Consider the following 24,999-nt stretch of genomic DNA (forward strand, 5'->3'; position numbering starts at 1 on the left):
CTCTGCAAAAAAATTTTTAAGGGCTGCATGCGCATAGCGCACAGCCCACTGCACCCTGATTGGATGGGAAGCTCTATGTCACTCACAAGGGTGGGAGATTCGACCCCCCAATCCCCACTGCTCCCTTCTGTCCCGGATTGATCACGGCATTTTTGAAAAGGTCTAGTTTCATCCAGGTCCGGGAAAAGCACATGATAAGTGGGAGAAGGAGCGCCAGAACCATGATCGCCCAGAACGCATTGGGGAGTTCTGCGCCAAACCTCCTTTTTTCCCCGTATCACGTGCTGTTTAGTCAGTGGGCAATCGACCTCTGTTGAACAAGATGCATTTTAAAATGAACATATTATTTAAAATATTTTGTTGCAAGCATGCATGCAGAATAAGTACGAAACCCTCTGGCATTACCAGTCTTCATTGTGCAGGCACCTAACCTGGCTTCACATGAACTGGGCACAAGCCCCACCTGGCCCCAGTCCCTTTCTAAAAGCATTGGGCATGTACCTGAAAAGGTGTTGGTGAGTCCTGTGGCATCTGTGGGCACCATTTGGGTGTACAGGGAAGATTGGCTCACAAATTTACTCCATCCATGTTTTTAAGTTTCTGTTTCAAAAAGGTACTAAATAAACATTTAGTACTAAATAAACATTTAATTAGTTATGTTATGCACTTTACCTTAAAAAGGGGGAGGGAGCATGATTGAATTTTGGGAGATGGGTAAGGAGACCAGGAAAGAGGAAATTTCTGGAAATTTCACTAGATATGTCACGAGATATGGTTGTCATTAAAGGGGCATTGGTGGTATGGCGTGGCCATGGTAGCCAATAAATGCACTAGCTCCTGTGCATAGCTACAGCTGTGTTTACCTTGGACTATTTAATGAATTTAGCAGAGATGGCAGGTGAGAAAGACAATGCTGTTCTTTAGCTAAATTATGACATGTATTTAAACTGGACATGTAATGCAAAAGTCTTTTCACCAGGTTTGTAACAATTTATTTGCTTTTGTCTTACTGGATGCTTCTTCTTTTTTAAATGTCACCCCTCCCCTATCTTTAGTTGTTTAAAGAGTGGAGTGTCTTCATGTTTTCCTTCCATTCTTGACTTCTATTATGCCTCAGCCTCATTTGTTCTGGGAGGGCGGTATACAAATACAATAAATAAATAAATAAATAAAATATCAGCAGAGTGATGAGATACAACAGAGGTCAGAGTCCCTGCAGCTTTCATTACTGAGCAGAAGAATTTTCACCATGAAGCAGGTGTAGCTTTTCATCACAAGCAGCACTTTCCCAAAAGTTGTTCTTTTGTGCAACTTGCCAAGACCAGGAGATCTATTCTCCTTCACATTCAGCCACACAATTGCAAAAACTGGTTGTTCTAAGGTTCTTGTGAAACATTTTCAATGGATGGAAACTGTCCATTTCCTTAGAACAGAAAGAACCAGAAAACCATACCACTGAATTCAAGGATTTCAGTATGTATTTAATGACAATATTTTTAGTTAATCTTTCTACCTACAAAGATTTCCAGTGGGACTAGCAGTAATAAAGAGAGTCAGCATAGTGTTGTGATTGAAGTGTTGGATTAGGACCTGGTAAAGCTTTGAATCCCTGTTCTTGCAGTGGAAGCTCTTGCAGTGGAAGCTTGCTAGGTGATCTTGGGCCAGTCATACACTCTTTTGATCCAGTCCAGCATTTGGATGGGAGACCTCCAAAGAATACCAGGGTTGTAATGGGAGGCAGCCAATGGCAAATGAACTCCCAATGTCTTTTGCCTTGAAAACTGCAGGAAGTTGCCATAAGTCAGCTGTGACTAGAGGGCAAAATGCGCGCGTGCGCCCTCGCGCACACACACACACACACACAGTAATAAAAGCAGTATCAAACTAAAATACAAAAATAATCAACTTCCTGTAAATGATTGAGAATAATCTTATACACTACAAAAACAAAGCAATAGAATGTAATTCTGTGCTCAGTGTGTACACAAATGCACATGAACAGGCATGAAGTTGCCTCATTTTGGAACAGATGGTCAGATCAGTTATCTATCAAGGTCAGTATTGTCTATTCAGAGCGGCAGTGGCCCTTCAGGTTCTTAGACTTTCACATCATCTACTCCTGCCTCGTGCTTTTCAACAGGAGATACCAGGGGTGGAAGTTGAAATTAGGGTAGAAAAGATGGCTCTTTCACTGAGTCACCAGCCATCCCACAGTAAGCTACTTCAATGACCTGTGACCCTGGGAACTGTGTGCATGCTTCTCTGGTGATCAAAATAATTGTGATCTAGTAGTTATATGGATGCAATGCTAAAATTACCAATGTAGCTTATTTGTTCACTCACAGCCTGACCATTATGCCTCTGTCCCATCAGTAGCTTCACAGATGTCTGACATGGTGTCCAAGTCAAGCATCAAATAGGGATGTTTGAGCTAAAATAGTGAGATAGTAAAATAGCATTCATTCATAACTGGCTTGGTACACACAGCTCTTTTTCTTCTATAGCAATATTCTGCATACTATAGAAAGAAGAGACTTTAATATGTATTAAATATTGATGGCACTTGATGGTTTTGTTTCAGTTGCATTATTGCCCACTACTGTGTAAATGGGGATTCTGTTGAAGACTGTATGCCTGAGACCTACTTATCAGAACAATTGGGGGCAACTGCCCAATGGAATTCTGAGAGAGCAAATAAGCATGATAAGGAAAATTATCAGAGGGAAGAGATTCCTCATAAATGTCCCTCTAGCCCCTGCATTCATAGGGTGTTGAGATAGGGTGTAGATTGTGAACTAGTAAGCACGAGAAGCCATAAATGGCTTCTTTATTTCTTGGAAGGATTCACAGTATTATTTTTGAATGTATGTCTCTGGTATTGCTTACATATTATTCAGTGTTTTGTTCTATTCACATCTATTCCATATTGCATTACCAGTGTACTAGCCTTAGGAAATACAAGAAAAACAAAGCACAACAATGACCACAAACATGGTCAAATGAACTTCACACTTCTGTACTTGCGTAAGTGACAAATCGGTTTTAAGAAACCATTTGCTGTAGTTGTTTACAGAGAGCAACCTTTTCATTCTTGTCTAGGGAACTATGGCTTGCTTCAAATGACATTAATTCCTTCATTAGCATTATTCCTAGAAGCACACAATAACTTTTGCAGGTTAATTCTCACTAGGGGTTTTCAAACACTGACTGGCTCAGCTCTGTTAAAAGGAGTGATCCCATGCCAGTTTGAGAGAAAAATCAGGAATCTATTAATGTTCTTCATTCCTACAACTAAAGAACCATTGTGAAAAAGAAACTTAAGTTCAAGAAAGTGTAAAAGAAGCTTAAGTTTAAGAATCAAATCTTCCACTGCAAGAGTGCGGATTCAAAGTTTTACCAGGTCCTGCCAAGAGAAGGCCCTCTCAATAGAAAATAAAGATTTAAACACTTGTATGTGAATGCACCCTCTTGGTACATTAAGAGGTACAATATATCATCTTGTGAACAGTAGGACCCCTCCTCCTGTTAAAGGGCTTCATGGAGGCCAGAGTGTCTCCAGAGTGTCTCTAAGGCTGTTTCCGCACGGCCCCCCAGGCGCCCCCACGCCAGCAAGAATTCTGCCGGCGTGGGGGCGGAGGCCGTTCGCACGCAAGCGTGCGAGCGGCCCCAGGAGAGGCCGATGGACGACAGGCGGCTCTGCATGGAGCCGCCTCTGCCCCCTTCCCTGTCCCACTCACCTTGTCCCCGTCGTCGGCCTGCTGGCCTCCAAAGCCCCGCCCACGCTGCCCTCCGACCTCCAGGGGTTGGAGGACAGTGAGGGAGGGGTTTCGGAGGCCAGCAGGCCAACGACGGGGACAAGGTGAGTGGGAAAGGGAAGGGAAACAGCATGTTCCCGGTGGTGCTGTTCGCACCGCGCCGCCGGGAACACACTGTGGGAAAGGCCAGCAAAACAACCCTCTTTAAAGGGTTGTTTTTAGAAGCTGGCCTGACGCTGCCCTGGGGGAGGGGGAGCGAAGCCAGGTCGGCGCTGCTGCGTTGCAGCAGCGCCGCCTGTGCGAATGGCTCCCTGGGAACGGCGTCCCCAGGGCGCCATAAAAGGGCCGTGCAGAAACGGCCCCAGACTGACACTAGAGCAGGGCACTGCTGCCACAAAATAGGTACCTTTCAGATTTTTGGGCATCCATTTTATTGTGTTCAAACCTGGGCAGGAAGGAGGTTGACAGTTCACCTCTTCCCCTCACCTAAAGGTTTACAGCTAGCTTAACAATGCAGCTAGCTAAACCCCATTGTATCACCCTAAGTGATTTAATCCACACTCCGAGCAGACCATGGTTGATTCCCCACTGACAATTAATCACATGGTACTAACGTGAAAAAACAAGGTTTCACACCTATCTGCACCCATTCTGCCAATCAATCAGTATTCAAAGGAATAGCTCACCATTCTCTTGAGACCTAAAAACTCATCAAGCCTCTCCTTCCCTTTGTCAGAACCTTGGAAAAGCAATCAATTCTTTGTTCTCTGGCTTTCCTACCAGAATACCTCAAAATGCCTCAGGACTTGTTTTAGGTATTAAAAACTGGTTCTCTGGCCATTATAATGTGTGACTGTCCTGGATCTATACATTCACCCCTTCTTGTGTGATAGTCTTAATGTTTGATTTTGTGTTAGTGATGTCATTTCATGCATCAGCATTTTTGCTCAACCTCTTGGAGTTGCAGAACCCCTCCCTGCAATAATTTAATTCCCTGACCCAGCCATCCATGACCCCAAATAAGAATTGCTATCATCTATTGTGCAGGCACAAAAGTGGTTGCAAGGCAGAATGGTTGGACAGCTGCTCAAGCCAGATGGTTTGTGGTAAGACAAGGAAATCTGAGGTCAGCTCATGAGTGATTGAATGGCACCTCTGATTCCTACTCACCTGTGACAGGGTTTCAGATTTAATGTTCTCATAGGCTCTGAGAATCCCATACTGCCAAATGAAAAATCTGTCCCTCCCCCACACTTACTAGTATGATGGAAACACGCTGCTGTGTTAGATGTTAAAAACAAAGTTTGGGTTCTTAGGGTTAGGTTGTCTTCTGTTGTAGCTCATGGCACCCCTGAATACAACATACAGGAATACTTCACAATTACAACCCTTCTACCATGGCTGCAGTGCTAGCTTGCAGCTAGGTGGAAGAAAGACAATCCATCTGCTCCTCCATGGTCTTCTTAGTGGTTGGGTGCTATTTTGGATGTATTCCAGGTACTGCACCTCAGTGCACCCTGAATACCAGAAGAGGTAGGGATGAAAGATTTTGGTGACTTCCGCACAGCAGAAATAAAACATTCTGCAGACATGTTAAAAAGATCAGTTTTAGCTTTTTTATTTTGTACACAGCCTGCCAAAAACAGCCTGCCAAAAACATTGCCAGTCAAAATGGATCTTTTTTCCTGCCTGCTGCATGGAGCTCTTGTCAGTTTCACAGTTGCACCTATCATTTTGTGTGCTGCTGCAGAGATTCTCTGTGCCTCCGCCATTTGGTGAGGGGTTTCCACAGGGGTTTCCTCTGCTTGTTGCTCATCCACACGTGATTTCTATGGAAAAAGTAGATGAATAATGTTGTTTTTCCATTTTTTTTATTTTGAGGGGAATGTTTGTGAAGCTATGGTGACACAAATATGTGCATATTGCAGCTTCTCTAATTGTGTTGCCATATCTTTACAGACGTCCCCCCTCAAAAAAAAAAAGAAAAAGAAAAACGACACATGCATGGGATTGCCAGGCTAAACAAACTTTATGCATCTACTTTTTACATGGAAATTGCACACAGATGAGCTGCAAGCAGAGGAAACCTCCATGGGGAATCTTCAGAGAATCTCACCACGAGCGAGAGTGGTGAAAATGAATGCAAGGATTTGGGCAGGAGAAATACAGCATTTCCTCTTTGTTTTTGTTCACTCAGCAGGCAGAAAACGTTGAGGGGAAAAGATCGCTAGTTTAGTGATTTTTTTTAAAACCGGGTTGAATGAAGTAAAATGTTTGGAAGACATTTTGGGAAAGACAGCTGTGCAAACTCCTTCCCCCAAAACACTTTTTAAAAAGTCTCCAAGAGATCTTATTTCTGCTGTACAGAAATCACCATTGTTTTTTGAACTAGCGACCTGCCCATCAGTTAACTAGTTGCAGCTACCACAAACTCTCTCCTAGCAAAATGGTCAAAGCTGCAGGGATCTTAAAGTGAGAGAGGAGAGGTGATTGAGACAGTGGAAATCTTCAAATGCTCTAAGACTGCCAAGTTCCAGAGTAATGAAGGAAAAAAAATATTGTGTTCATTTTTAAATCACTTTTTATTATCAAATGAAATAATTTTTATTTGTTTGGAACTAAATTATTCACACTGTAGTTTTTGGTATACACTTAAAAAAAACCCTTTCTGAGCACCTATACATGTAATTCTTAAGAATGGCTGCTGTAAATTAGGATTGCTAGGTTTCCCTTGGCTACTGGTGACGGTTGGGGAGTAAAGCTGCCAGATCCAAGGTGGGAAACTCTTGGGGGCATATTTGGGGGGGGGCAGGGAGGGTCTCATGATCGAGGTGCCACTTGCCTCAGCCATGTGGGAGATGCATTCTCCCTCGTGACCCCACCTATCAGCTTCCTCTTGCTCGCAACCTTGCCACCTCACCGCCTCACCCAGCCCCACCTTCCTGCTTGCTCCACTGCCAGTTCTGCAAAACCTTTTATTAAGATGAACAAAAATATTACAAAAAGGGGAACAAGATTTTGAGTTCTCCGGAACTTTTCATCAAGCTCATTTATCAATCCGAAAACAAACTGGGGAGAAGCACCATTAAAATCAGTGAGAATGACTTGCAAATAGGGCCAGGCTGTTTCAAATATATATTTTATCATTTTATTTCAATACTTTGGGTTTGCTCAAATTATCTTGACCTTCAGTATAATTCTGTATAGCACAGGGAGTTCACTTAATTAAAAAGCATACTTCCTTTTCATCTCAAATATGAAGCAACTTGTAATGAAAATCAGTAAAAGATCATAAAAGCTGTCATACAATCAACAATGAAATTGAATACAGCTGGATATGGATACAACATACATCAGAGAACAAGTAAAGCATGAAAGGCAAGGGAACATCTTTCTGGTCTGGTGTTTTTTTTCCTTTGAAGACACAACTATAGAATACCAACATTTAAACATCATACTACTTAAAGGAGGGAAAACCCTCTTTGCCTTTCTCAGCCTCTCTCCCTCCTCTGCACTAATGGAAGAAATGAAAGCCGGCCAGGGAAAGGTTGGACTAAGTTGATGTATTAATGTGCCACAGAGGTTTCCATGGAAACTAGGACTCCAGCTTCATTCACATAAAAGTGTTTCCCAAGCAGTCCAATATGTCGCTGTGTTTCAGACCAAATAGAAGCCATTGTACATGTATGCTGGTAAAGATCCTATTCAGTTTCTGTACAATTCAAGTCTCCATAAGTATCAATATAACACAAAAGCAGTAGGAGCCATTCCTACCCATCAAAGGTATCAGTTGAATTAAATATTTGGTATTTTGTTACAGTGGTCTGGCAAAGTATCCACAAGATGAATATTTTAACAATGAATGATTATTTTCCTTATAATCAATGGACTGGATCCAACCAACTGTGAATTGAGTCCCTTCCAAAAAGTCACCCCTAAATTTCTGGGGATACTCAGGATAGCTGTGCAGCTGTGCAGCAAGCAAACCACCCTTCCATGTCCTCTGCTGCAAGTGGAGCAAGTGCTCACACAACAGTGTATGTGTAGCTCTGTGTGTGTTTGTGTGTGTGTGCCATCAAGTTACAGCTGACTTATGGCAACCCAGAGGGACTTCAAGGCAAGAGACATTCAGAGGTGGTTTGCCATTGCCTGCTTCTGTGTGGGGTGAGAGAGTTCTGAGAGAACTGTGACTGGCCAAGTCACCCAGCAGGCTTCTTATGGATGAGTAGAGAATCGAACTCAGTTCTCCAGATTAGTGTCTGCTGCTCTTAACCATTACACCATGCTGGCTCTTATACATAGCTACAAGTTGTGTTGGTTCTCCATTGTACCCCTGTACTATATTTTTCACTATTTCTAGGTATCCTTGAACCCACAAGATCAAGGATTTTTTTGGAGGAGGGGAGGAATATTGGACTACTAATGACAATTCCTTTAGGAAGGGGAGAAATTCTCAGTCTCTGATGCAGAAAGACTGTATAACCACTGGATCAACCACAACCAAATACTCAAGAAATGAACTGGAACAAAACAGAAATCTTCAAATATTCTATAGAACTGACAATTTGGAAAGTATTTAGAAGCAACATCTTTCATTAAGACTGTTTATAAACATGCCATTAAAAAGCCAAATGAAGTATTTCTCATGCTGTTTGTGTCATGCAAATATAAAAGCTGGAATTCAAATCACACTGAAATCAACGGAAGCTGTCAAAGATCATGGCCACACATTCATTTCAACAATTCTTTATTGTTACTTCTTGCTGGACCATGCCCTAGGCAGCAGGTCAGCTCTAGAAATACATGAGTATAGAAAACCCCATTTTTAATTATAATGTCCTATATGATCTTATCTGTATGAGTCTCAGCCAGAGTATCTTAAGTCTTTTGCCATATATAGCTCCCCAGTGCTAGAGATATTTGTAACACCACTGGTAAAGACATTTGTGCCACCATCCACAGAAATGAGATGGGTGTGGATCACAGACTGGACTTCTTGTGGTGGCTGCTTTGTTATAGGATTACTAAGTGCTTTGATTTGTGAGGTATTTCAAGGGAACAAGATCCGTTGTTCCCCATTTTCATAGCAACAGCTATAAGAGGTCTCTTCAACAAAAGGCTGATTATTATGGAAAATAAATAATCAGAATAAACAAATTAACAATAATCGGATTATCAGAACAAATGAAAATAATGAAAATTGTCTTCAAAGAAATCTAGCAGAAATGTCAAAATTCTTCTCAGACAGTATATGTTCAACTTTGGAAAAAATTCAGTAATTTGATTAATAGTGTATTCTAAATTGTATTTATTATTTACTTCATTTATACCTGCCATTCTCCTAAGCCTTAAAACATCCTGTAGGTACAGAAGACCCTGCCCCTTCCCCCCAAAAGGGCAAGTAGGAGAGAGAGAGAGAGAGAGAGAGAGAGAGATATGCTGTTTGAATGATGGAAACTGCAGCTGCCTCAAGCACATGCCTGGTAGAGAAGTTCAGTCTTACAAGCCCTGCAGAACTTCATCAGGTCATGCAGGGCCCTGGTCTCACTAGACAGAGTGTTCCACCAGGTTGGGGCTATAGCCAAAAATGTTGTGGCCCTAGCCAAGGCCAATCAGACATCTTTCATCCCTGGAATCATCAGCAGACTGTAATTTGCTAAATGCAGCATCCTTTGGGGCAGTGGTGGGATCAAAAAATGTTAATAACAGGTTCCGATGGTGGTGGGATTCAAACAGTGGCGCTGCCGCAAACACGCACCTCCAGTCCCTATTGGGCAGGGAGGTTGCTTTAGTAACCCCCTCTCAGCACTCAGAAAAAAATTAGTAACCACTTCTAGAGAAGTGGTGAGAACTGGTTGGATCCCACCTCTGCTTTGGGGGACATATTGGGAGAGACAGCCCTGCAAATACAATGGCCCCAGGTTGTTTAGGGCTTTAAAGATGGACACCAGAACCTTGAACCTGATTTGGTACTCCAGCTGGAGCTAATGCAGCTGGCGCGGCACAGGTTGAGTGTGCATCTGCCATGAGGTACCAGTAAGGACCCACACTGCTGCACTCTGCACCAGTTTCCAGAGCAGACTCAAGGATAGCCCTGTATAGAGCAAGTTGCAGTAGTCTAGTCCAGAGGTGGCCATTGCATGGATCACTGTAGCTCTGTTGGTTTAGGACAGATAGGGTGCCAACAGTATTGCCTGGTAAAGATGATAAAAAGTAAGGTGAGCAACATATGTAACCCAAGTTTCCACAGGTAGAGAGATATCAAGGATCACACTGAAACTTATGATGGTTGGTGCAAGGGTAGGTCAAAATATCATGATCAACCAGGTCAAATACTGCTGCTAGTTTGAGCTATATCAGCAACACTGACTTATGTCAGTTCAAGTGTTTCCAGATATCATCCATGAGGCTGGTCAGAGCCATATCCATCCCATAGCAAGTGCAGAAACTTGTTTGAAATGGATCCAAGACAGGTGCTTCCAATCCTCCAAAAAGGCCTGGAACTGCTGCCACTGCCACTTTCTCAACTACTTAGACACTAGGCAGTGGTTGGAAGGATTGAAAGGATCCAGAGATGACTTTTTCAATAGTAGTCTTACCACAGCCTCTTTCAATCCCTCACGCGGTTTCCTCATGGGCGGAATATGGCAGCCTGGGGACGGCAAAAACGCCATCCCCAGGCCGCCATTCGCACAGAAGGCGCAGCTGCGCCGCCCTCGCACTGCCTGCCCGGCGCCGAGCTGGCGTTTTCAGAGTGCGCTGGGAAGCGCACTTTTCTGAAAACACCGGCTGGATGCCGCTGCTGTGCGAACGGCAGCGGCTTCCCGGCGCTCCCCCCCCCACTCCCTGCCTTCACTCACCTGCTCTCCGGCCCTCCGGCGTGTCGCCGGGGCCTGGGGACACGGCCCCCTGCTCTGCGACATGGAAGCAGGCGCGCAGGGCAGGGGAGGCTTGTCCCCAGGCCCCGACGATGCACCGGAGGGCCAGAGAGCAGGTGAGTCAACCGGGCGACGGCGCCCAGCGGTGCCGTCTTCCCGGTTCTTTCTGCGGGAAGTCCATGCGGACGGTCCCAGTGTCGTCGGGTCGGCGTCAGAAATGCCGACCCAAGCCCTTCTGCCTCCGTGCGGAAAAGGCCTCAGAGAAAGTCTCTGAACTCAAGGAGTCTGCACCACATCCCCAAGGAGTCTGCACCACATCCCCACTGGCCTTCACCAACCAGGATGGGCACAGATGCAAAAGGCATGTGATGGGCTTCAAAGCTCCCAGGTCTCTGTCAACATTTTCCTCGGAGAGCCAGTCAAAGTGGTCCAAAACAGGATCTGAAGATGGCCAGATGCAATGCTGGCTGCAAATAGTCCCTTTTCATGGTCTTCACTTCTGTCTTATAAGGCTTCCATAATGTTCTATTTTTCACCACTTCATCACAAGTTTTCCATTTCAGTTCCTGCTTTTTCCTTCTCATCTCCAAGGTACACCAAAGAGCTAATTTGTAGCGGGAACAGAGAGGGCATCAGGGCACAATCTTGTGGATGGCTTCAGAGAGCCGACTGTGGCAGTCCTTTACCAGCTCATCTAACACGTCACTGGAAAGCATGTTACAAATATAGATCTTCAGTGTGTTAACACACTTTGTACAATTAACAATTATTTCTCAAATCCAGCAATGGACAAAAATTGCAGCAAGGATGCTATCTTAGGCCGTTTCCGCACGGCCCATAAACGACGGCCTGGGGGCGGTAAAAACGCCGCCCCCAGGCCGCCGTTCGCACAGGCGCCGCTGCTGCAACGCAGCAGCGGCGACCTGACTCCGCTTCCCTCCCCCCAGGGCGGCATCAGGCCGCCCTAAACAACAACCCTTTAAAGGGTTGTTGTTGGGGAGGAAGCGTCTTCCCGGCGGCGCGGTGCGAACCGCGCCGCCAGGAAGATATCGCCCTCCTCCGTTCTACTCCACGATGTCACCGTTGCCGCCTGCTGGGCATCGAGCCCGCCCACACTGTCCTCCGACCTCCAGGGTCGGAGGGCAGCGTGGGCCGGGCTTGACGGCCAGCAGGCAACGACTAATTTGCGACATCGCGAGTAGAACGGAGGAGGGCTTAAGAGGCGTTCGCGCGGAGCCGCCTCTCCTGCGGCAGCCTCGGCCAACCTGCTCGCACGCAGCGTGCGGCGGGCTGGCGCTCACGCCGCCAGCACTCTTGGCGGCGTGGGGGCGCAAGGAGGCCGTGCGGAAACGGCCTTAGATTATGATCTTACTTCCTTAGCAAGTCACAATCAGGTAGAGAGATGGTGACCACTATATTATCACTCTGCATCTGCTGGTGTAATGGGCTGCTGCCATGCTGAGGATAGTGGGCAACTCGGATTATTCTATGGTTTGGCTTTCCTGTTGTATTTATACAGACTGTTCATGCATTGATAGAGTAAAACAAAGTCCTTTGCCCTCCAATGGTCAGCATGAAATAGAAAGTGGCCTGCAATGTTGTACATATAGTGTATGGGCTACAACTTTTCTTACGGACAGAGACCTACAATTTTTTGCTACACTTTTCATTTGACATCTGCTCCGAGCTTTTGCAAGTCATCCCACAATCCATTGATCCACCTTGAGCAAAGGCACCCACTGGGTCTAGTTGCTGATGGATTGTTATTCATAATTCTTTCCTCAGCTCTCTTTTATCTATAACAATCTCCTGCTCACTATATAATATTAGATTTTATTATATTAAAAATTGATGGCACTTTTTCTTTCTGTTGCACTATCCTCTGCTGTTGGGTAAATGACTCAGGTATTCTTTTGAAGACTGCACTGATGAGATCTACTTATCAAATTATTTCTCTCTGTGAAGCTTTCAGTATTTGCTGTCATTATTAACATCAATAGTTTGGATAATCTACAGCTCAGATGCAGAAACAGGGTTGTTTTTCAGTTTACAAACAACATCCCTTTTGTCTTCTACTTTAATGGTAACAAATAGAAGAGATGTTGACTGTGTGATTAAACATCATGTTATGAATCTTCAAGGCAAAGTACAATTTATGGGAGGTATAGCCTCTCCTCTTACACAAATTATTAATAGGTTTCCCATTATACTAGTTCACTGTGTCTCACCTCCATAGCCTTGACCTCACTTGTGTATTTCTTTATATTTGTCTTATAGATACTGCACTGACTTCTAGGGCAAGACAAACTTACATCCACTCGACATGAACAGGAGACAATATAGTAAAAGTGGCCCTGGACCATCTCACACCAGAAGTGGGGGTGATGTCTGAAAAAAATCTCTTTGCAAAGAAAATGAACATATCAGAGAGCAATAGGTTTGCCATTTCTCCTTCAGGGGCCAGGGATTCCTCACTCCAAGCCTAAATCATTTGGTAAAGAATAACAGCTTATTTACTTTATATGCATTTTTTAAGCTTTTGCTTGCTTTCATGCTTTGGTCTGGAACTGAAGTGGATCACAAGGGAACCTAGGCAGAATTACTCCACTCTAGGTCCACTGAAGACTAAAGCACTTTTGCGTAACATTGTAGCATAAGCCATTATTTCTTTTTAGTTCACCTTATATAATTATTTTTGTATCATATTTTCAAGTTAGGGATTTTCTTTTGTATTGCATGTATTGTTTCATTCATCTTGTATAAACTACAGCTAGGATATGGGTTGGGAAGAAAGGTGGCATGGTATACCGGTAGTTCAATCTCGTCAGATCTTGGAAGCTAAGCAATACCAGTACTTGGTCGGGAGATCACCAAGGAAGGCTCTGCAGAGGAAAGCAATGGCAAACTAACTCTGTTTCTTACTCGCCTTGAATGCCCCTGGCCTGGGTTGCCACAAGTCAGCTATGACTTGACAGCACTTTACACACTATGTGGGTTCAGGTGTTTGGTCTGCATTAAGCACTACAACAATGTCATGCACTTGAGTTCAACCAGGAACACTAATTGAATAGTGGTGATCTTTCAGGTTTAGCATTCCAGAAAAATTTCTTATTTCCGACATCTTTGGGACATTTCATCAGTGAGAACTGTCAGTCATGTCATATTTCTAAGTACATGTTGTGGTTTGTTGTATTTTGTTGGTATTGCCCAGATTAGTGCTGTAAAGGTTACAGCATTGCAGCTCTAAACAAATAGTAATACATAGCTATAACTTATAATTTATATATTTGTCATCTTATTTATTACAAGTATTTTACATACACATATGTATTTTGAACATGTTTTTTTCTTATTAGTTTCAAAAAGCATGGATTCGTCTACCCCAGTGTTCCCTAAATATGAAATTTCAGCCTTATTAATTCACATGAGTAACTTCATTGTTAATATAGTTGAGTGATACATGTGTAGGGGCACAGTGGGATAGATTTTTTATGACGAAAGAAAATTTTTCACCCACAATGAAATACTTTCATTCAGCTTCACATAGGCCGAATTTCCACTGAAAATTTAAATTAGATACAACCAAGAATCAGCACCTTTTCATTCAGGTTCCAACATCCTCACTACAGCATGTTTCCAGTGAAGACATCTAGGCCTGCCCCTTGGGTGTGTGTGTGTATGGGTGTGTGTGTGCCTGCTGTCAGGGGGGCAATTGTTAAGTTAGCAGCACCAAAATTTCAGAGTATCTTTAGGAGACCCTCTTGATGATACTACCCAGGTTTGGTGAAGTTTGGTTCATGGGGGTCAAAGTTATGGACCCTTAAATGTGCAGCCCCCATCTCCTATTAGCTCCCATTGGAGTGTTTTTTCAAAAAGGTGCATATACAAGCAGGTCCAAGAAAATACCATGATAAGGGGGGGAGAGGAGCGCCAGAAACTGGACTGATCCGTGTTCCATGGTTCGGCTGTGAGGAGATCTCAAGGGAACCTGGATATTTTGGGTGACTATCCCAGGATTAATCGTCAGTGAGGAAATCACCACACACATCTGCTGCAAACAAACCAAAAGACACCTAAGGGCTACTACTGACAGCGCAGTCCTAAATGGAGTTACACTTTCTAAGTCCATAGAAGTCAGTAGCGTAATATGGGTTTAACTCAGTTCAGGATAGCACTGCAAATGGCTAGTAATTCGATCCACCTAAGAAAATGATGCAGAGACTCGCCTTTATTGGGCCCCTTCCTGACATATAGGTTATTTGCAGATGGATGAACAGGAAGGACTAGCAGGTAGGCAGCTGTGTGCCTTACCTGTGTCTGATCTATGACATGATATACTACTGCTAATCATACTGCTGGCCTAGCAATATGAGACACTACAAAAATTGGAAGGAAAAGAAGAGGAAACTATTGCTTAATGGCTGCAGAATAAAATCTGCCATTCTCTTGGGAGCTGTAATTTCATAAAATAAAACATATAACGAACACTATCCATTCGCAACGCATGCTTGGTTCTTTGAAAACGTGACCTCAGAAATAAAAATAGCCTGTGGCCAGCACATTAGGACTTGGGTTGTAAAGAGGTCAGCTTGTGAATTCCCCAGAGTGAGTAAAGAAGCCTTTGTCTCCCTTTGGGGGCCTGGTGACTGAAAGGCAATTCAAACAGCAAACTAAAGTCCTAGAACAAAGAAGAGCCCAGTGGAGATCTTGCTGCTGCTGCGCCACCACCAGTAAGCGCCTGGCCGCCCCGCGCCTTCTCCTCGTCCTGACTTCAAAGAAGAATAAATAATTGATCGGAATCGATTGTTTCCCCGGGATTGAATTTCGAAGGAAAATAGCCCGTTCTGCTTCCTCTCGCCTCCCTAATCCAATTCCACTCGGAGCTCTTAAGAAGAGCTTCTCCAGAGCCCTGCGGCCTGGGCGTGGTTCTTGCCTTTGACTCTTCTCCTTCCCAGTACAGCCCCCCCCCCCCCCCCCCCCGCCTCCCTTTCCAAGGCCCGGTGAGGTCAGCTCATGAATATTGCTGCATTTCCCCGACAAGCTCCGGCACCGCTTGGTACCTCGTGCGTCCGCCTGGGTGCATTTTACCAGCTAGCCGGAAACAAAGTGGGGGGTAAGTCCTTCTCATGCCGGAGCCATTGTTTGCAAAGAAAAGGCTCTTGAGCAGTATGGAAATAGAACAAGTTATTGAGCCTTGAGATTAACCGCGTGGAAACGTTCTCCTTTTCTTCCGGACCCCCCAGTCTGGATGAAAGTCCGCAAGCCACTTGCAGTTCGCAGTCCGTCTGGGAAGAGATGACCGGCTAGAAAGGAGAGAGAGAGAGAGAGAGAGAATGAGAGAGAATGAAATAGAGCGGTTTTTGCACTGCAGGCAGAGACTGTTTTAGCTCTGTGTTAGCTGACGGGATTTCTCTTTTGTTTCTCCCCCACCCCAGCTCATTAAACAGGGAAACCGGCAGAGACGCAATGTGCTGCCACTTCTCGCAGGCTCTGTGAGGATACTCCACCCCCTCCCCCAAGGTCTGGTTGTATTGCAAAGTTTGCTCAAGGAAGGACAGGAGTGAGCGATTCTTGGTTTTGTTGTATTAGTTTTTTTAAAGGGATGCTGAAGTTTGTGCGACCAAATAGGCCTGTGCGAGGAAGGCACGCTGGTAGGAGCCATTCGATGCCTTTGCCAGTTCTTCAGTGAAACAGACGAGGCTGCGGGGAAACTTCCCGAAGGAAAACAGGTAATGTGCCGGGAAGGTCTAGGGCTCTATAAAAGCAATTCTAATAAATGACAGTTGGCAAGAAGTTCTAAAATTTTCTGGGTGCTTTGTTCAGTTAATGTTTGTCTTATAGAATGTTTGTCATGTCTTATGGAATGTTTGTCATCGCAAAAACAGATCTCTGTAAATAGATCTCTGTAAAAATCCCTTTATTCAGAGTCAAGATTGCAGAAAGGATAAAGAAGAGTTTTAATAACGGGATCTGTACTCCCCTGAACTTTTAACTGGGAATAATTGGACTCAGAAGGACTTGCTGCTGAGCACAGCTGGTCCCATGGTGGTGTAGAATGATCCTTGGGTTTGCTGTTCCCAGTTCATCTTATGTAATTGCTGGCAGGTTTACAATTTTACTATTTTACCCCCCAAAAAATGTTTTGGAAGACAGTTACCAAATCACTGCAGCATTGGCATGTAAGTGGGAAAAAGTCTCCATCTGATATTTTATGGGATGTAGCTTGTGTCATTATAGGCTGCTAGACTAGGACAATTGACATTTTCACATTATATTTCCAGCAGTCTTCATCTCTCACTGTCTATTGATAATATTACGCAGTGATAAGAATGTGTTAAAATATTATTAGAATTAATATGGTTTTCAGTTTTGGGTTTTATAGAATTAAGCTTGTTTGTGTATAGTTTATTGTGCATAGATTTTTGATGGATAGAGATGATAACTTAATCACACATTCTACTGCTTATGTTTGCATCAGATGTGCATTTCCTTGTTGCTGGCAGAGGCTGTCAGGGAAGTGAGTCAACCATATAGGGTTAGATTCTGACAAAGTTGGCAATTTCCAATGATTCCCCTTCCCACTGTAGATTCCCCCTCCCCCAGGTCCTCTATCCCACAGGAGCAGCATCTCATGGAGATCAGTGTGCTCTAGTGGGAGGAAGGAGGCAAGGAAGTCCCATATTCTGCCCTTGGAAAGTTGTTTGGATCCAAACTATAGAGTTTTCATGACACCCCACTGAGCCATAGACTAGAAATTAGCTGCCTTCAAAGGAAGAATGAAAAAATTCACTAGCTGATTGGCAATATACTCATGTGATGCTAATTTTAAAAAGCATTTGGGCCCCTCATATTATTTGTACCATGTATGAATGCTATTTATGTGGAACTGACACCAAGCTGCATTCTAACTATTGCACTTTAAGCTAATTTACACACACACTGTTTTTAAGCTTCATGTATGGGAAGGCTAAGCCAATGGACAACCATGGCAGCTGCTCCAGTGGGGCTCCACCCATGGCTCCCAATCCTACCCCCAAGGAAAGGGGAAAGGAAGAACAGCAGATTCCTGCCACCATTTGCATCTGGTGCCTCTGGGGCTTAGGCAACCAGCTTCTAGTGTCAGTAGCTGCTCCCACCCATCTCACAAAGGAAAAGGGACATTGGTGGTAGAGTGGTTGTGATTTTGGTCCATGTCTGAACTTTTTGCCCAGGACCACAGAATCACTAAGACCACCCCTGACCTCATGTGTAAAAATAGTTTTGGTCCTTGTCAAGAATGAAGAATCCCTGAAATAGGGGTCATTTCCCATTTTTGCACAGAAAGAAGGTGGAAAACCTGGCAAACAGTTTGTGGCACAAATTCATGTAACACTCTTGCCAAAACACACAAAGCAGAACTATAAAGTGAATTTCAATAGTGTTCCTTTCCACATTTGTGAGAGGGGAGTGTTGTTAGTTTCAGTAGAAATTAGCCATGGGTGAACATGCACAAGATTGGGTTGACAATCTTAGTACTGTGGTGTAAATCTTAGTACAGTGGTGTAAATTTTAAATTGGTAGATTGCATGTTGTGAAAGGAATGGACTGAATCCTGCCTCTCTCTTGCAGTAATAATCCTCATTGAGCAATATCAGTGTTTAGGTTACACTCAAGATGATACCCCCTTTTCACAGGATTGTTTAGTCTTGAATTTCTACCATCTCTTTATTTTCCCTAAATAATATTGAGAATTGCAATTCATTAACAAGTCTGCATTGAATGCAAAAATGGATGGTGGAAATCCATCTGCATCCCACTTTTTAACCATTTGGATTAGGTGGGGGAAGGGTGCACATTCTTTGATTCAAGACAGGCAAAACATTTGCATCTTTATATGAGCCCCCCACTCCCCCTAGGTTCTGGTTCAGAACAAGTTTTCATCTTACACTGTGGGAGGTTCTTTTGAGCTCTAACACTGTATTGTTTATTTATTAGACCTATGTGGCCTTTGCTTTGAGGAGTATCTTTGATATGATGCCATATGCTGCCTCACAGGCCCAGACTGCCTTGGCTTCAATAATAAAATTGCATCCTCTACATCAGTGGTTCTCAACCTTCCTAATGCCGCAACCCCTTAATACAGTTCCTCATGTTGTGGTGACCCCCAACCCTAACATTTATCCATTTTACAGATGGAGAACACTGATGCAGAGAGTCTTAGGCGACCCCTGTGAAAGGGTCGTTCGGCCCCCAAAGGGGTCCCGACCCACAGGTTGAGAACCACTGCTCTACATTCAGTTCATTTTGACAATGATTATTACTGCTTTTGTTGTTTAGTGGCACTATACAGAATATCTTAAGCAACATCTTAACCTCTTCTTTAATCTACATTTGATGGTATGGAAAATAACTGAGGGAGAGGAGGGGGAGAAAGAGCCAAGGTTTGCAAGGGGTGAAAGTCAGCAACAACAACAACCCCCTATTTAAACCTTCACATTGAGGATGCAGGTTTAAATTTAATGTTTAACCTATTACAATAGTGATTATCTAATTAGCTGACCCTAGTATATAATGAAAGAGTGAGATGTCCAAGGTCAACAGTTTAGGACTGAAAAGTCCCTGAAATGTATATGGAAATGGTCCAAGACATGTCTACAGGGTAGTTTTCTAGATTCTCTCATTGGCACTAGATGGGAATTGGTGCAGTTACTGGGTAGGTCTGTAAACGTCACTGTGGGATGACATGCTGACTGGTAGAGCAGTATGTGTGAGAGGACATCATGGATGGGCCATGGATTTCCCCAGTTAAAACTGCTATATACATCCATCAGTATTGATCTACATATGACAAGAGGAACTGAGGAACTAATTAGGATGAAGTTTGAGCATTTGGAAATTAGAACATTCACATTAGAAAAACTGCCCTCCGAAAAAGACCCAGACAACCAGTATTTGGGTCTTTCTGGCAAACATATAGGGAGACAAAAATTAAGTTGGCGTGAGCTCAGATTTCTTTAGTGGTGGTGGAGAATGAGATCAGGGTTTGGCTTGAGGTAGAAAACCTGTTTTTGCAACACTTTGCTTGTCCCCACGTTGATTCCAGCCCAGGTTCCCAGGTAACACCTGTGCCTTTGGAGGGCCCTGTGCTGTGGCATAAAAACAACCCTCCTGGAGTAGTTTTCGAACTCCGCCCTCTCTGTTGTGGGCTCATTGTTCCCATTGTGAGAAGCAGCCTTGCTTTGTGATGCTGCTGCCGCTCCCTCAAAGCGCTCTGTGTGCCTCTCTCGCTAGATCGGAGAAAACCACGAGTAAGAGGACGATGATTCTGGGAGGACTGGACATCTCTGCGACTCCCCGGAGGTAGCATCCGCCATGAGTCAGCCACCTGTCGGGGGCGCTGCTGCGGCAGCCTCGCCTCGCTTGCATCCAGAAGGCAGCAGCCGGAGCAAGCAACAGCAACCGCAGCGCGCATCCTCTCCAGGCAGACCCCGGGACTCTCCCGCCCGCCAGCCCTCCCCGGCTGCTAACGCGCCCCGCTCCACCGGGCCGGCTGCACTCGGGGCGTCAAAAGCAACCTCGTCCCGGCAGCCGCCGCCGGGGCAGAAACCCAGCCGGGCCAAAGCAGGGGGAGGGGGAGGGGACAAGCAGCCCCCGCAGGTTGCGCCGCCGCCGCTCAGGAGCGCGGGGCCGCTGGGAGCTGTCCAGGCCGGGGGAGGTGCTGAAACGCAAGTCGCCTCGCCCTTGGCGCTGGCAGGCGGGATCCCGAAAAGGCTCGCAGGGCCCGCAGCTGACGAACGGGAGGCGCCCGCGAAAGACTCGGCCTCCGGAGCCGGCGAACAGCCGCCGCCGCCGCTTCTTCCCGCAGGCGAGGGGGACCGGGAAGGCGCGGCTGCGCCTCCCAAGGGCTGGAGCCGGGGTAAAGCGGGGAGGCCTCTGCAAAAGGGCGGGGGGGAGGCGGCGGCGGCTCCTCCATCTTCTTGTGGCGCAGGAAAGGGCCGGGCCCTGGCGGGGGGCGGCGGCGGCTACTGGAAGGAAGGATGCCTGCAAAGTGAGCTCATCCAGTTCCATCTCAGGAAGGGGCTGGCGGCGGCCCAGATGCAAAGCAAAGGCGGCGACCAGAACAACGGCGGCGCCTCGGCGGCCGAGCAGCCCCAGCGGGCCTCCCCCGGTGCCCCCGGCCCTTCTCCAATGGCGCCGGTGGGGGCCGAAGAAGGCAATGGCCGCAGCGGAGCTCCCGAAGGCGCCTCCAGCTTGAACCTTCGGCAGCAGCAGGAGCTGCAAGAGGAGGCGGAGAAGCTGCGGGAGGAGAACGAGACCCTCAAGGTGAGGAGGAGGGGAGGGGGAAGGATCCCGGTGGTGGGGTTCAGCCCGGGGCGGGGCTGGCCAGTTCTTTATATTCTCCCAGAGGAAGAGGAGGGGAGAGGCTAAGGCTGGTCTCTTAAGACTTGAGCAAAACAAAAGATGATTAGTCCGCCTCACCTTCCCAGTTTAAGGAAAACACCTGCATCCTTTTCTCCTGTCACAATGATGAAAAGATGCTCCAGAGACAGGGAGAGAGAGAGGCCGAGGCCTTATTCTCTTTACAATTGTAGACATGGGAGTATATTCCTTAGATTACTTTGGATTGTCTAAAAAGTCATTCCTCATTAATTGGGAGACATTTTTAAGCTTATTTTTTTAAAAAATAGGCTTGAGGGTAGCTGCCATCTTAGAAGATGAATTCTTCTTTCATTCTCACACAGGAAGGAATGTGTCTTCTATGTGGAGTTTTCTGCAGCAGATATCTGCTTTGCCTAAAACGAGTTGCAGTTTTCTCCAAAATAATTGTTTTATATGACATTTATACAGACTATTCAATTAAAATCCATATGATATACAGTTTTATTCAGATGACATAACTAGAATCTTGGTGTTTTGTATTGTATTCTGAATGTATTTGTGCATTTTTTGTACACGTTACAATCTTTTAAAAGTGATTCTATAAATATAATGAATATAAAATTATAATCATATAATAGAATTTCCACTTTCGATTTTATTTCACCTGGGAAGAAAGGTGTTGTGATCTAGATCCATATGTCTATACTTGCGTTAATGTTAATAAAGAAACAGTCAAGAGTTGCATACCATTGTTCAGTTAACTGGATAGTGATGAGAAGCGGAAGGTGCAACACACATTAAGTTCTCATGTAGTACTAGTCATATAAGGTGCAAATGGGGAAAGCCTATGAACCTCCCTTTTCTAACTACAGTGGACAATTTATTTATTTACTTCATTTATATTCCAATAGGTACCCAAAGTGGCTTACAGCATTCTCCTCCATTTTATCTTTGTAACAACATTTTGAGATATCTTAGGCTGCCTGTGTGCCTGGCCCAAGGTCATTCAGCAAACTGCCATGGCAAAGTGAAGATCTGAACTCAGGTTTCCCATATCCCAGTTTGATACTATAACCACTACACCACACTGTCTCTCTATCACTTTCCTGTTTTTTTAAATTGATAGTCTCCTAGTATTCATGTGGTCATTTCCAATAGATAGGTATAAAAGTTGTAGATGGACAGCTATTTAAAAAGTGACATATAGGTTGCCCTTAATCCAATGAGGTTGAAGTGAATTCATGTCGTATGATGCATTCCTTCCTCTGTCTGTTATTTTTGAATGAATGCTAGAATGAAATAGATGAAATGAGGACTGAGATGGATGAGATGAGAGACAGCTTCTTTGAAGAGGATGCCTGCCAGCTTCAGGAAATGCGGCATGAGTTGGAGAGGGCTAACAAAAACTGTAGGATCCTTCAGTATCGTCTTCGTAAGGCAGAAAGGAAGAGACTCCGCTATGCACAAACTGGGGAGATAGATGGAGAACTTCTGCGTAGCTTGGAACAGGACTTGAAGGTACAGCATGACTACAAGTTGGACAGTTGTTTGCAGGGTAGAGGGGTGGGTGCGGGAGGCTCTGAGAGAACTGTAGTCTTTTTGGGCATCAAGTAAAGCATGAATTTATTCATGTAAAGTCAGGGGTCCTTGAGGCCTAGTTTCTCCTGTGGTTCTGCAAGCAGGAATTTGATAACCTAGATTTTTAATTTTTATATAATATCAATTCAACTATTTATCTCTTTTTTATCTTTGGATGGTAAATCTCTGTACATTCTCATGCTTTGCCATTAAACTGACCTTTGCATATATGAACAAAGGAATCCAGAGCAGAACCAAAAGCCTAGCCACTTGGCTGATCTTTCTTAGCTGCATTCCAAATCTGCATTCCAATTTAGAGACATTCCCAGCATTGAACACTACTTTATAATTATGCAGTACTTTCAGTTTTTGATTCTTAGAATAGCTCTGTAAGGTAAGTTATTGTTATTATCCTCATTTTGCAGACATGGGGTTATGAGGGGCTTGCCTAAGGCCGCCTTCTGAATTTGTAGCAGAAGTAAATTTTGAACTGTCTGGAAACCTTTGAGATTACAGCTCATTCTTTTAGTGATTTCGCTGAATTGCTCCCAGTACGCTGCATGCTTCAGAATGCAAGGAGAATGTCAATTTGATGAAACAATCACAGTGCAGGAGTACAAAATGTTGGCCTCTAACATGATGTGTGATATTCCTTCTCACTCTTTTCTTTCAATTTCTTCAAACCAGATATCCAATATCTATGGTATATGTTTGCATGAGACAGATTGTGATTCTGACCTTTTTTGTAAAAAAAAATAGTTTATTCCATTGTATTAGTACTACAGGAAAAACTGAATTTCCAGTTAGGGAGTGAGTCACACACTAGTGTTGCTTTTTGCTACATAACAATTTTCCAGGTTGTTTCTAGCCAACTGTTTTTCCTTTGAGTTGTAACTGGAAAAACTAAATGTTGAGTGTAGTTCTTATGCACCAGTCAGATTAAACTCTGTTAAGATCAGTGGGTTTAGTTTGAACTAACCATGCATGTTATGAATGTTATAGATGGTTTTTAATTATTGGAATTTCCAACTCTATATTAATACATGACTGCCTCTATCTAGACACAGTAATGTGTGTACAAAGGAGGAACTGAAATGTTTTACAACCATGCTTTTAAAAACTTTAACAAAGAAATAATCGAAGCCTTTGGTCATTTGAGGTGTGATTTTACCACTTTACAATGACATGTCTTTTTTGTTCTTGTTAGAACAGATAACATCATATATATTGCAGTCCTAAACAGTTATAGTCTTATGTTCATTAAAGTTAACAGGCTAGAAGGGTGCAGCTCTGTTTAGCACTGCATTGGTATGGAAGGAGCATAATAAGCATTAAAGCTTGCAATTAATCAAATATTAATCCCCTTAACTGATTTTGCCATAATTTAGTAGATCAAATTTAAATAAATCTATATGGTACCAGATCTGCAACAGTTGAGATACATTTTATATTGTTAATCGCAAACACCCACCTTTTGCTATTGAAAAATATGTAAGTTTCATAGGTTTTTGTGCAACTCTATCTAGCTATCTCTTATCCCACCCTATCCCTGAAGGGCTTTCTGTTGTATTATGTCCATTGTTTTAATAAGAGACAGTAAATATAAGATTTGGGAGTCCTAAGGATAAGTGCTAACTCAGTAGTATAATCACGGATTACATGATACTGCATTGGTAAAGAACATGAACTGTTCTGTGTTTACGGGTGAATCCAGCCAAGTTTTTCATAACAATTTCTCTTCCTTACTACAAACTGAAACTCATATAACATTTGTACATATCAGTCCCATAATTCCCCAGTATAGTCTTTTTAGGGTAATCAAAGGTAACCTCATCTGGCAGGATCCAACCATTAGGTTCTAATCATCTCTCCCCTTTTAAGTTGAGTAAACAATTTTCTGACTTGCTGAATCTATAATGAGAATGAGATTGGTTTTAGAATTTATGTATCCACTTAGTATTTGTGGCAGAAAAGAGGTTTCTAAAATTATATAATAGTGGAATTTCCAAAGAAGTTAATGATTCTAAACTGTCCCATTTAGGTTGCAAAGGATGTTTCAGTAAGACTTCATCATGAGTTGGAAAATGTGGAAGAAAAACGAACAACTACTGAAGATGAAAATGATAAGTTAAGACAGCAGCTGATAGAAGTGGAGATTACTAAACAGGCTCTGCAGAATGAACTTGACAAGATGAAAGAGGTTAATAATGTTCAATATTTACTTTTGGGATCTGAATGATATCACCAGTTTTTATTCTGCCACGAATTTAATGATGGTCGAAATACTAATTATTGCGCTTAATGAGTGCTAACAATTGGGGCTACATAAAGCAATCAGCCCAACCAGCAACTTTCCCATGTAGTGTTGGCAAAATATACAGTTGTAAACTGAAATCCAGATGGCTTCTTTGAATGCCAAAGACCTGTTG

At 43.9% G+C, this 24,999-nt stretch overlaps 1 protein-coding gene across 8 annotated transcripts in view; it reads left to right on the top strand.

Annotated features, from left to right (window-relative positions):
* Positions 1-15,641: 15,641 nt before the first annotated feature.
* Positions 15,642-24,999, top strand: part of SOGA3 (SOGA family member 3) — a 38,338-nt gene continuing 28,980 nt past the window's right edge. For 7 of the 8 annotated variants that reach the window (XR_007244032.1, XR_007244038.1, XR_007244034.1 and 4 more), the window contains exons 1-5: positions 15,642-15,746; positions 16,069-16,362; positions 19,904-20,935; positions 22,286-22,510; positions 24,612-24,770. Coding sequence is in view for 2 of the 8 variants with exons in the window: in XM_048491108.1 (XP_048347065.1) it covers positions 19,985-20,935; positions 22,286-22,510; positions 24,612-24,770 (1,335 nt within the window). In the remaining 6 variants the exon portion in view is untranslated. The remainder of the gene's footprint in view (positions 15,747-16,068; positions 16,363-19,903; positions 20,936-22,285; positions 22,511-24,611; positions 24,771-24,999) is intronic. The other variant, XR_007244033.1, reaches the window with a different exon arrangement.

This window comes from Sphaerodactylus townsendi, linkage group LG01, assembly GCF_021028975.2.
Source record: "Sphaerodactylus townsendi isolate TG3544 linkage group LG01, MPM_Stown_v2.3, whole genome shotgun sequence".
NCBI lineage: Eukaryota > Metazoa > Chordata > Lepidosauria > Squamata > Sphaerodactylidae > Sphaerodactylus > Sphaerodactylus townsendi.